General features: G+C 35.5%; 1 protein-coding gene across 3 annotated transcripts in view; it reads right to left on the bottom strand.

Moving 5' to 3' along the window:
• The window catches only part of mosmoa (modulator of smoothened a), a 65833-nt gene that overhangs the window by 23585 nt on the left and 27822 nt on the right, over positions 1-14426 (bottom strand). For all 3 annotated transcript variants that reach the window (XR_015481376.1, XR_015481375.1, XM_087245325.1), the window contains exon 2: positions 6664-6876. Coding sequence is in view for 1 of the 3 variants with exons in the window: in XM_087245325.1 (XP_087101451.1) it covers positions 6664-6876 (213 nt within the window). In the remaining 2 variants the exon portion in view is untranslated. The remainder of the gene's footprint in view (positions 1-6663; positions 6877-14426) is intronic.

The following is a 14426-nucleotide window of genomic DNA, read 5'->3' as shown; positions in this document are numbered from 1 at the left end:
TCAGCTTTTAAACATGATGACTTCAAGAAATAACTTACTTACTAATATCTGCTTCAAGTAATTCATTCCCAACCAATTAGCCATGATTGAACTCGCAGTTGGTGTAATAAAATGTCAACATGTTGAAGATCATTTTCCCTCTTAGGGGAGATCTGTCTTACATAACCAGACTTGAACTCACTATGCAAGTTCCTAGAAAGGTTATTAAAACTTAGCCTTTTAAAATGAGTTTGTATCTCGATACTATTCCTTTTATTAAAGGTTTACTTTTTATTTTGGGAAAACCTTTCTATTTAGCTTCAGCTTTAGTAGTTCTGTGTTTATAGTTAACAGAAAAAGTCCAGTGTCGACCAGAGAAAAGTTGAGTGCATCAAATCTCATGCAAAGCTCTCAGTAATAAAAATAATATAATTGTCTGAACAGAGACTGAATTCAAAACCATACAAATGCAACCAATGAAAGTTAAAATTGTGGAGAAGTCAGACAATCTTCTTCATATTGAAGATCATACTGTATTTGTAGTTAAACAATGTCTTATTTAAAAATTTTTTGGCAAATAAAAAAGTTAGAACATATTTTAAAAATATTAATAATAATGTTAATAATGTTAATAATAATAATAATAATAATAATGTTAATAATAATAATAATAATAATAATGTTAATAATGATAATAATAATAATTATGATGTAAATAATGTCAATAATAATAATAATAATAATGTTAATAATAATGTTAATAATAATAATAATAAATATACTGTTAATAATGTCAATAATAATAATAATAATAATAATGTCAATAATAATAATAATGTTAATGTCAATAATAATAATAATATTAATAATAATGTTAATAATAATAATAATGTTAATGCCAATAATAATAATAATAATAATAATAATAATAATATTAATAATAATGTTAATAATAATAATGTTAATAATAATAATAATAATGTTAATAATAATGTTAATAATAATAATATTAATAATAATATTAATAATAATGTTAATAATAATAATTATTATTATAATGTTAATAATGTCAATAATAATAATAATAATAATAATAATAATAATATCATTATTAATAATAATGTTAATAATAATGTTAATGTCAATAATAATAATAATAATGTTATTAATAATAATATTGATAATAATGTTAATAATAATAATAATGTTAATAATGCCAATAATAATAATAATAATAATAACAATAATAATAATAATATTAATAATAATGTTAATAATAATAATGTTAATAATAATAATAATAATGTTAATAATAATGTTAATAATAATAATATTAATAATAATATTAATAATAATGTTAATAATAATAATTATTATTATAATGTTAATAATGTCAATAATAATAATAATAATAATATTATCATTATTAATAATAATGTTAATAATAATGTTAATGTCAATAATAATAATAATAATGTTATTAATAATAATATTGATAATAATGTTAATAATAATAATAATGTTAATAATGTCAATAATAATAATAATAATAATAATAATTCCTTACATTTATATAATGAATCTCCTCATCCACCACCAGAGTGCATGAGGACTAGTGTAAACGGGGCCTCAGTTTGACGACGCCATCATAACAACACAGATCACTCTGCCTATTCATGCCAGACTCCAGCGGAAAAAGTGATTGACAGGTGGTGCTTTATGTGTAACTTATCTTTATTTATTTATGATTTGATTATGGTTTTTGGTTATGGCGACCCCAGATTGATTAAAGGAATAAGCCGAAAAGAAAGTGAATGAATGAACATTTCAGATCCTGCGATGTGACTATTGCGAATGATCACATTGCGAGTTCAATGCTGAAATAATATGTTGTGCAACCCTACATTTTCTAGGTTTACTTTATCAATTCCAAACTTTACCTGATGTATAGAAATACCCTGTCAACACAACTTAAAAGATTAAGCAAAGTCATCAAACCCACTCCAAACAGCAAATTCTGCTTACGTTTTAGCTACTTTTTGTGTTGACGTAAATTATGTGTTGTGTTGACATTATATAAAGGTGATAAATTTGCCACTCTGTTAACTACTGCCGCTTGCCATTTCCTTCTGAATGCTCTGTATCCTAAGAGGAGCTTTAAACTGAGAGGCTTCTTTATATGAGACACAAAGGCACACGTAATCCAGCGTGAAAAATGGAGAAGAAAGTTAATAGTGTCTCCAGCGAGCGAACACAACAGATGCGAAACGCACACGTTGGGCAGACACACAACACCTCAGAGTCCCGCTCCAGCCCAAAGCACAGAGATCATCTGTCTCCCTGACGCTTTCCGTGAGATGCACTTTAAATTGGTCGGTGTTTCATGTTCCCCACAGCTGGGAAGCGACACCTCATTTGCTGGTGTAAAACCAATGTTTAGTTAAGCCCTTCTGCAGATCCGATTGAGAAACGTCTGTCAAATGATCATCTTTTCAATGGAAGGTTTGCGCATTGGTGGACATTTTTGCTTGCTCAATACAAACAAACAAAAACTTGCATGTAGAACAAGTTTCTCTAAAGATGTCTCTTCAGGGGTGCGACAAACAAACAGCAGATTTGATATTCAGATCAGATATCGGCTTTCATACCCCATTTTTGCTGGATCGACAAGATGGGATAGATCTAAATCCAATATTGCATGTGTAGTAGGGCTGGGCGATTTGGCCTAAAATTAAATTCTCGATTATTTGAACATTTTAACTTTCTTGAAATACAAAAAAAAAAAAAAAAAAAAAAAACTGAAACCACATGGGGACCTATCTTAAGACTTTTGGGAATCAAGCATTTTACATTTGTAAATTTTCATTTCTAACCCTATATATCATGACACTGACTTTATAAAAACGTGAATACTGTCATCTTTTTTAAAATATGTTTATGCTACATAAGTCGTGTGTATATATGCATATATATATATATATATATATATATATATATATATATATATATATATATATATATATATATATATATATATATATATATATATATATATATATATACACATTAGGGATGCCACGGTTCTCAATATAATATTGAACCGTTCGGTACGACCTCCATGGTTCAATACGCGCTTGTGACTTGCGGTTTTCTCGGTTTTGCGTTTAAATAATTTATGTGCATTTTATATCTCCCAAATTGACTCTGTGTGCCTGTAAATCTACGAGCTGAGATGTGGAGACTCCTGTCCGCGATTAAATATTCAATCACTATGCTCAAAAAAAAGTTAGGGGGCGCAATAGGCCACTGTTTAGCTGGTATATTTGCATACAGCGATCTGATTGGCTGACGCTTCTGTCGGCGCTTGAAAAGTTGAGCTAGTTCCAACTTCTGCAGCGAGCAACGCCTCTGAAGCGGCGCCGACGGATCCACAATGCAATGGATCCACAAATCAAAGTGAATGGGAAGCATTGACGCTGACGCCCCGTGTGAATGAGGCGTAAAGAAATGATTCGGCTTTTGAGATCAGTTTCATTAAGACAACACTCTTCTAGATTTTTCTAGAGTCGTCCAGCATAATTTTGTGGCTTAAAAGTATTAATTCAGGCACCGTTTGGGCACTGGAACATTTTAAAAGTATATATTTAGCACAAGTATTAAAATAACCCCAAACGATATAATCAAATGTATAATCAAATGTAAAACAAAACCACACAATCTTCACTGTATAAAGAATTAAACAATTTATATTGAATTTGTAAACTTGGTTTAAAATCACATTCACCTTAAAAACGCATCCATATGAAAATTAATGCAATATGAATCCCAACATGACATTGTTGATCCTGCGATGTGACTTGAAGATTCGCACATTGTGATATTGATGCTGAAACAATATATTGTGCAGCCCTATTATATATATATATATATATATATATATATATATATATATATATATATATATATATATATATATATATATATATATATATATATCAAAAGTACTGAGTTCGGTATCAATGTGTTCTTAAACTTTTGGTACCAAACCAATCTGTACTGAAAAATTGGTACAGAACTCGATACTTTTGACAACACACATTAGATCAAAAAGGGCTTTCAAGACAGACTAAAGACAAGAATGAGTGTTGTTGAATAGTTTAGGATCACTTTATAGAAAGGTTTGATCCACTTCAAAGGCCAACTACTGTATTTATATTAGGGGTGTGAATTTTTAGGAACTTCCCAATCCAATTTCAATTCCGAGAGTCGATTCTTGACTTAGAAGTTTACCATTTCTTCGGCTGTGCAAAGGCATCTATTTAATTTTCAAGATTTAATTGAATGATTTTTTTATGATTGGGAATTTATTGCACAGGGTCCACAAAGTGGTGACAATAAGTGCAGCACAGTGCCACGTCTTTAAAAGGCAAACACAAATTGAGCCTCCACAGCAAACATAACATAGAAATGAACACCTTTAATGCTGGTCAATTCTAGGCTGGTTAATTACTCAAGCCTATCAACTAATCCTTGATATCCATTACCTGATTTTCAACCTGTAACTCCAAAGACTTTGGTTAATGTTTTATATTTGCACTGTCACTGATTTGACAGAAGCAACATGCAGTCTCGATTCAAATAACCATGTGATATTAATTCTACAATGACTAAGATATGCATATGTTTCTTAATCCTCTCAAATCTGCCTTTGACCCAGTGAGAGTAGTCGTCATATATGCTTATGAAACAGCCTCTGTCTTTTCAACCAGCATTATTCTCTCTGCTACAAACATTTCAAATCAAGATAGTTTGGATTAAAACACTGATGTCTACAGACCAAAATCACTGTTTAAATGCGAATTGATGCTTTAAAAATGTGTGCCACTGAATAATTTAATTAAGAAGAAATGAATCAATTAAATTAATTAAGTGTCACGATCCTCCAAATCCTCGATTCGATTACATTTTCGATTGTAAAGAATCTGAAAATATAAGTGTTTTTACAGTATTGTTTTAATTTAAGACTGATTTATTCTTCTGCGTTGAGTGCACATGGATCCGACGCAGCCCTGTATGCTGTACCAAACTAACATGCCCGACTGATGCAGACCGATGACCAACTGCAAACTTGGTGTTGGACTGTTTTAAGATTGTGGTCACCCAAAAGGTGAAAAAAGTATTACTATAAACAGTGTATTTTGAGGCACCACAAAATAAACAACATGCTTCTTTTATATATATATATATATATATATATATATATATATATATATATATATATATATATATATATATATATATATATATATATATATATATATATATATATATATTTATTAAGGGTGTCACAATCCTCTAAATCCTCGATTTGATTACATTTTCGATTCTAAAGGTACGATTCGATATCAATTTTCGATTATGAATAATTAATTAATTAATGACGAATTAATTATTTGTAGCCTACCGTTTAAACTACCTGACCTGCATGGTCTTTGTTTTACCCATAAACAAATCATACAGTAAATGAATAAAGGCAAGATACACACATAATTACCACCTGTCAATCACTTTTTCTGCGGGACTCGTGAATAGGCAGTGATCTGTGTCGTTATAATGGCGTCGGTAAAAAAAGACGCACAACCAACAGGAACCAGCCAACAGTATCTGAGGTGTTCGCTAAAATGACTAAATACAAGTGAGTGAAAGATTGAAGCAGTCCTCTGACTGCCTGGACCTGCTGTCTCGAGCGCATGGCTGTCTGTGTCTGTGTCTGAGTGGTCACGTGATGTGCATTTTCAGAGGTAGAGAGGAAGGAGGGCTGCTCAGAAATGCTACACGCCACTGTGGATGTCAAATTGTTGTCGTTCTAAAATGCCATTTAAAAACAAAGATAGTGTAAACAGGGCCTGAGTGTGTACTTTTCGTGAGCGGATTTGCAACGGGGGCGGGCGGAGGATCGCGATGCCGGTGTTGTCTATCGGACGAACCCTAATACATACATAGCAGAGCTTGCAAAACTGTGTTTTTTTGTCGACAACACGAACGTTGTCAACATAACTCACTGGAAATCCAAAATGCTTTCACACCGGCGACTTCATTGAAAGAGGAGAGGGTTTAAGCTCTGTCGACGGGTCTCCAGCTTCTGCAGTTTAACAAGCACTTCAACAAGCCGTTTTTTTTCCCGCTTGGCAAGCCAAGCTGACGTGACATGGGGGCGTGGCAGCATCGAAGATTTTATTTTTTGATTCGATAATCGATATTGAGCATAAATTTCGATCGATTTCGATTTAAAATCGAAATAGTGACACCCCTAATTAAGAAATTAATCAAAATGCTTTTTTCATACAGTATTTAAGCATTTCAAGTAATTGAGTTTAATTAATCATTTAATATGAATGTGAGCTATAATAATAAACAAAAACTAAACACACACACACTAGGGTTGTCACAGGATTGATACTGGAATTCGAAACTAATTCAGACTGTAATTTTCAGTTTAAATATTCATTATAAACTCAGTAGCGCTCAAATGTTGGCGGGAAAAGGACATTTTTAAAATAATGTCACCGAATTCCAGTATCGTGCAACCCTAACACACACACACCACTTTTACATCTGGCCACTTTACATACTTCCAAAAAGGTCTAAATAAAAGAATATTGAAGTATGAAAAGTGTGACTCACTTCCTGTGAAGGCGATCCACCTGGCGTATTTCGTGGCTTCTCTTCGCCAGTGCGAGGCCACCAGTAGGCCGCAGGTGACTGTGAGGGAGATGATGCCCATGATGATGAAGAAGAGCGTGGTGACCCACTCTGGGGGCAGTCGGGGCGGGATGCAGGTTCGGTCTCGTCCGTGAATCGTCTGACACTGCCGCACCAGTCCCACCGTAAGAGCTCCTGCAATCAAATACAACAGGGTCAATCATGTGTACTATTAACAATCAATCGCATACAACAATCAATTACATGCAGCAATAGATCACATACAACAATATATCAGTGACATACAATACTGTCACTCACTTACAACAATCAATCAACCAGATGCATTAATGTTAATTACATCCACTGCCAATCAGCAATCACACACTTCATGCACAACAACCAATCACATGGAACAATATTGGTTAAACGTCAATTACAAACAACAACAATCCATGAAAGCATGTCAATCACATCAAGCATCAATCACAAACACATACAAAAACAATCACATACAACGTCAATCATATGCAACAACCATTAATTACACCGAGCAACATCAGTCAAAAGTTTAATCGCAACAATAATCCATCTCATGCAACTATGTTAATCGCATACAACGTCAATCATATGCAACAACCAGTCACACGTCAAATCACATACAACAACAAGCCATCCAACAATGTTAAATCACATGCAACAACACTAATCACATACAACGTCAATCATATTCAACAATCAATGACGTGGAACGTTAGTCAATGACATCACACACATTTAACAAAAATGGATGGATCATCACATTAAACAATGTTAATTCTAGGGGTGTCAAAAATAATCGTTTTTTCGGTGCACTGCGATGCAGACTCGGACAGTTCGGTATCGGTTCAGTAATAATCATAACCGGTTATTACTGATGTCATTTACCTCATATGCGCTCTGTCGCGAGGGAGGCGATCGCGAGTATTTACAGCGCTTTAACTACTTAAAACTCATAAACTGTGCACAATTTCACTGTGTGTGTTTGCTGGATCAGTCTTTCACTGACATATACAAAAATAGCCCCTATTTCACTGAGATCGAGAGAATGAAAGTAGCCTACTCCATTTCTCTCTCTCTTTCTCACACACACACAGTGGCCCATTTGACCTGCTGGTGTGGCTTTTCTTCTCTTCTCGGCTGTTTTACAGCGTTACTTTTGCATACAGGAACGAGCGCGTGTCTGCAGAGTTTTCTCCACCGTGTCTATCATACATCAGTTGTGAGATCGCCGCTGCCGCCTGCCGCTTATCAGCATCACTCATCTGTGAAGAACGCAGCGCGCAAGAGCCAATCGCAACCGTTTTTTTTGAGGGTGTGACCAATCAAAGAGGTGTAAGAGAACTAGACAAGGATCAGAAATTGAGCTGGATATTTATATTTGTTTATATTATTTGCTAAATGCTCGTTTTGTTTAACGTTACAGTTTATATATCTGACTGTTTGTATTAAATGACAAAATTGTATAACAAATAGTATATAAATATCAATATATTCATACATTTTAATACAAGAACTGCTGCTGTGAAGAAAATATAAAACTGTGTATGGAAAGCACCGTCAATGCACCGTAATGCACCAAAATATCGAATTGAACCGAATCGATGGCATGATAATCGTAACCGAACCGTGAGACTAGTGTAGGTTCACACCTCTAGTTAATTCCATACAATGTCAATCAATATTCACATTTCAACATCAAATCAACCACATGCAACAATAGCCCCTTTCACACAGTGATACCGGTAAATATCTGGAAAATTTCCGGAACGACTTTACCGGTATATTCAAAAAAGCGCTGTTCACACAGGCGAGGACGTTACGGAATTATTCCAGAAAAGAGCATTCACACATCCATTCCAAAATACCGGCAAATTCTGACATCATTCACCCCAAATGAGCTTTAAACGGCTGCGCTCGTGTTTGTAAACATTTGACTAAATTACAAACTCTGTGGATGATCAATATTGTGAACAACTTTCGCATGTCGAGATGTTCATAATATGTGCGTGTGCAGACGCTCACAGGCTGTTTCACAGGCACACGCAAAGCTTGAAGGTAAACAAACAACGGCTTTTCATAAGCATCTCATCGATGATTATTTACACAGTTGGCATTAAGAAGAACATATAAACGTGATCTGACTAACTTCTAGCAGCTAAATGTGTCTGGAAAAATATTCAAAGGCTTTTATCCTCACAAACCGTGCGGACGTAAATGCGTCTGACTGTTGTGATTGGCTAAAGCAGACGTCTTACGTCAGCACGTTCTAGACGTGCACGCGCTTATTACGGTAATCTTGCTTCTGCATTCACACAGCGCAGCATTCCGGCAAATTATCGGTAATGTTACAACTTCTCTTTCCGGAAAATAGCCAGAACGAATTTACTGGTATTTTCAAAAAGGACCTGTTCACACATACACACCTTTCCGGAAAATTCCCGGCAATTTTCCGGAAAGGTCTGTATGTGTGAAAGGGGCTAATGTCAATCATCATCACTCTTAGACGTCAATCACACACAACAACAACACGTATACAACAATCAGTCACATATAACAATAATTACATGCTACAACCACATGCAGCAATCACACACAACAGCAGCAAACAACGTCAATATTCAAATCACATACAACAATCACATATCATGTCAAATCACATACAACAATCACATATCATGTCAAATCATATACAATGTTAATCACATAAAACATAAATCACATTCGACATCACATGCAGCAATGTCAATTACAAACAACAACAAATCACGTGCTCAAAAAGCATGACAAATACCAAAAACAGACAATAACTGTCAGAGCTCGAAATCAGACAGCACTAATAGAATTTTTGCCTTCGACAATTAATTGTCAGGCAAATTTAAAAATCATGACAGCCCTTTCCCGAGCAACATCACCAATAAAGGCTGTTCTGCATCTTAATCAAGACGTGGGTGTTTAGCTATGGACTAAACCTATAACATGGCACACCAGAGAAAACAAAAACAACAGTCATCGAGCGTGAAGCCGAGCGCTTGTTCTGTGCAGAGAAACACACTGCACCTGTCAAACAGTCCCCGAGGCTGAGCTCAGCACTCCATCAGATGAATAAAAGCCCTTTTCAAGACTGACATTTACACGGATTTAAAACAAGCTTCGCCGCCTGAACAGCCAGAAGTGCTGAATGCACACTGCTGTCTGGACCCGGCACTGAAGCAAGCAAAAACACAGGGAATGTGCGGTTGAAAATTGGCCCCTGCCATACTTTAAATGACTGTATTCAACACTACAATCAAAGTCCGTCTTCACAGCCAGCTAAATCCTAACAGCAGATTTGCAATCAGATCACCCAAACAGATTAACCAGAGATTAACCCAAGAGATTGTTTGTTAACCTGTGAGGCTCGGTCATCTAATCCAGTTAAGACTATACACAAGCTTTGGCGTGTCAGGACCAGAAGTTACACTTCACAGAAGGTCAGAGGACCAATCTTATGGTACGTACTACGTTCACACAAGATGCAAATGAAGCGTTAAGTGTGAGTGGTTTACATGTTAAGTCAATGCCAGGATGTGATTAGACATACAGCGCAATGACACAATTCGCACAAAATGAGGTGTCGTAAAGCAGTGGCGCGAGAAGGTCGCTGGTTCGAGCCTCGGCTGGGTCAGTCGGCGTTTCTATGAGGAGTTTGCATGTTCTCCTTGGGTTCATGTGGGTTTCCCTCACAATCCAAAGACATGCGGTACAGGTGAATTGGGTAAGCTAAATTGTTCGTAGTGTATGTGTGTGTGTCTGTTTCCCAGAGATGTGTTGCGCCAGGAAGGAGTTGGTGGTTCATTTCGCTGTGGCGACCCCGGATTACTGAAGCTAGAAGTATCGCTGAGAGCATCCGTCATTCAGGCACAGGAAAACACATAACCTTCACAGCCAATCACCATCATTTCTGTTGAGCACATGAGCAAAATGGCCAATTTACTATTTAAATAGGTGCTCAAACTTTAGCTGCATATGGAGCTTTTATGAAATTTTAGTATCGATTGGTACGAAAAATTCCAGTATAGTGACAACACTATTCCAACCAAATTTTCAATGTCATTTCAAAAACAAAATAAGTGCAAGTTTTGAGAAGTTATGTGCATTTATTATGCGTTCAATAAATAGTCATGAATGAGAATGAGAATTTTTAGATATATTGCACAGCCCAAAGTGAAAACTACTCGACAACATATGCAGTCCTCAGTTTCTGCATCACTGGAGTCACTTGATCAGAAGGACTCCCAACAGGCGAGAGGCAGAGCACGAGATTTCATCATTCACACACACAGCCTCAGGAAACGGCTGAACTCAGATACATCTCTGCACAAACAATTCCATTATATAGAGAATCACGAATGCTGAAATACTCAGGAGCCATTTTCAGCTTCTGTCAAAGCTAGCTATTTAACTTTTTTTGTCAAATTAAATTACTAATCTAAGAATACAACATTCGCCTATACTAGTTTTAAGCAGCATAATAGTGTGTTTTTATTATTAGAACACCATTTATTGCATTACTGAATGAATATATTCCATTACGTCTCTAATTGCTCTAATGGATTCAGCTATGCAGAGTCAAAACAAACAAAAAAATAGAAAGTAGATTCACAAACATGCTTTTTGCTCATTATTATCCAGCACTTTCCCTAGAGAAAAGATTATATTTATTTTTTTTATTCGTTTATTCAGCAACCACCATTTTTCCCAGTGGATGTCCTCATTTTCTTTGTATTAGTGATGGGTCGTTCATAAACGATTTGTTCATTTTGAACGAATCTTCAAAAAGACTCGGGAACTACAAGTCCTATTGGGGAGTGATTCGTTCGTCCGCCGCGTGCGCACATTTGTGCAGGTGGTATCATTCAGTCTTTTGAGTTGTTCATCGCAGAAAGGCAGAAGCCGATCATATGCGTTTAGAGCTGGAAAAAGAATCGATCCGCTCACCTCGAGTCCTCTATCGGGTTTGAGTCATTTGTTCATCACAGGCCAATCATACTTGTTGAGCAAATACATGCTTGTTTTCAAGATGTCGCCGAAGTTTAGCGGGTCTCATGCTGTCATTAGCCAAAATATCTTGACAAACCACACATAAAGGTCGTGGTTCATCAGCTGGTCCTGTCCACGTAAATCCTAAACTCAAATACTGATCATCATATCGTCGTCTTTTGGGTTTAAGCCCTGAACTTGAAGGCTTTGAATCGGGGGGTCTCAGAAACCGATCCATTGTATTAGCAGGCATATACCTGTATTGGCGGGCTTGCCAAACAGAATCGAATTCACAGCTATGGCCTTCTGGGTAAAAAAGGTTTTCTTATTTTTGACGTATAATTTTTTTTAGCTTTGTTTAATTAAAACGTTTAAATATAATAAAAAATACATATAATAATTAAACTTAATATTTATATTTTTATTATATAATATTTTCCCCGCGCCTCCCCTGACAAGCTCTGGCGCCCCCCAGGGGAGGCACGCCTCACACTTTGAAAACCCCTGCTCTATAGGTTTTGAGTCATTTGTTCATCACGGGCCAATCATATGCGTCTAGAGCCGGAAAAAGAACTGAACCGAGTCTCTCGAGTCCTCGGGTTTGAGTCATTCTGTCACGTGATGAACGAACTCAAAAGCCAGAAGACTCGAAAGGCCAGTGCGCTCACCACACACCAGCTATTATTGGTGGAGTGGAGAGACAGTGATAGAGCCAATTTGGTGGATGGGGATGATTGGGAGGCCATGATCATAAGGGCCGATTGAGGGACTTTGGCCAGGACACCAGGATTACACCATTACTCTTTACGAGAAGTGCCATGGGATTTTTAATGACCACACAGAGTCAGAACCTCGGTTTACCAACTCATCCAAAAGACAACACCCACTGACAGTATAGTATCGCCTTCACTTTACTGGGGCATTAGGACTCACACAGACCACAGGTTGAGCGCCCCCTGCTGGCCTCTCTAACACCACTTCCAACAGCAACCTAGGGTTCCCATGTGGTATCCCATGCAGGTACTGACCAGCCCTGCTTTGCTTCAGTGAATAACCAGTCTTGGGCTGCAGGGTGATATGGCGGTGGTAGATTAATATTGAGTAAAAATATCTAAAGCTAATTATCGCTATCAACATCAATTTTATTGTGATTTGATATGATTTATCGGCCCAGCCCTAGCGCCCTTTGACCTTCAGAGATTTACTACAAATCACACCATGCTTCCTTGACAATAACAACTTTTCGTGATCGCTTTAAATTCGATGAATCGCCCAACTCTACAGAAGCGAATGTTACAGCAATTATTTTATTGCATCTATTATAGTTTAATTAAGCAATCAGAAACAAGTCTCCTTATTTCCTGACTACTTTGGAAATTTTATAAGTTCTTCATTAGTGCTTGACTAACAAACATATCACAATCACATATGCAAGCAGCATGGTTATCCCAATGCACAGCATCATTTGTATCAATGTTTGGTAAGTTGGGTCACAAATGAGTATTTTTTGGTAGTTTTTCGATTCAATCAAAAAAAAAAAAAAAATTATATATATATATATATGAGCAATTCCAGCGTTATGGATGTTAATTATCATAAATTGATAATGAAAGTATATGTTAACATTATATTGAAAAATTTTATTATATTTTCTAGAGCAACTAGCCACAGAGTTATGGGAGCAGAAAAATATCAATCTGTAAACGTGTTTTGTACTTTAAATGAGGAAAATAAACATGCGTTATGGATGTGACAAAAAAGTTTACAGTATACAACACACTTTGTAGAAATTATGTGAATTAAACTGCACAACCCAAAATAAATAAAACTAATCAAAAGGATTAGAGTCGGCTCTCTATAAAACAAAAATGCTTGGTTTTATTTTATTTAATATTTTCACATTTCTGAGGAAAAAGTGTCGTTATGGATGTGACATCTCTCTGTTATGGGTGTGACGCATGTGAAATTATCATTTGTGTGACTTTGGTAAATCAAATAGAATAGTTTGAAAACATTGACAGATGCATTTTTGAGTATTTTTAAAGTACTGTAAAATACTTGCTTACACAAAAAACCCAGAAATGGTTTCCGTATTTTGGTAAAAACTAAAATTTTTTTCATGGCAAGGTTGACATTTGCACGGAATTGTTCATATATATATATATATATATATATATATATATATATATATATATATATATATATATATATATATATATATATATATATATATATCAATGCAAATGAAGCAAGATTAAATTCATATTCTTCTTTTATTGTCTGGACCAATTGAACCAAACAGCCAGTATGAACATCCTTAGAGGAAGAATTAATATTACGCCCTGAAAAACAGGCAGCGGATTGTGGAGAATGCACCAAAAAAACATCCTGGACATGGAAGAACTGAGGAAATCCTGTCCTTTACTGCAAATACAGTGAGCAATAACAACTCAGCATCTCTCAGCTCAGACAGTGCTTTGAAGCTCCACATGCCTCAGCTACACCGTGAGAAGCGTATATGGGCTAATAACAATACTAAAACTTCAGACTCTCGGTAATAATCACCAATTTAAATACCATGGTAAAGACTACTTAAGTGACAATGAAAGCAGTGAAACAATGAAGATTATTAAGCATCAAGAAATGTGATGTCCAACATGTGAATCCAGTGTTTTAAAACTATT

The sequence above is a fragment of the Danio rerio genome, chromosome 3 (genome assembly GCF_052040795.2).
Source record: "Danio rerio strain M-AB ecotype USA chromosome 3, GRCz13ab, whole genome shotgun sequence".
Lineage (NCBI taxonomy): Eukaryota > Metazoa > Chordata > Actinopteri > Cypriniformes > Danionidae > Danio > Danio rerio.
This window is presented reverse-complemented; position numbering and strand designations above follow the sequence as displayed.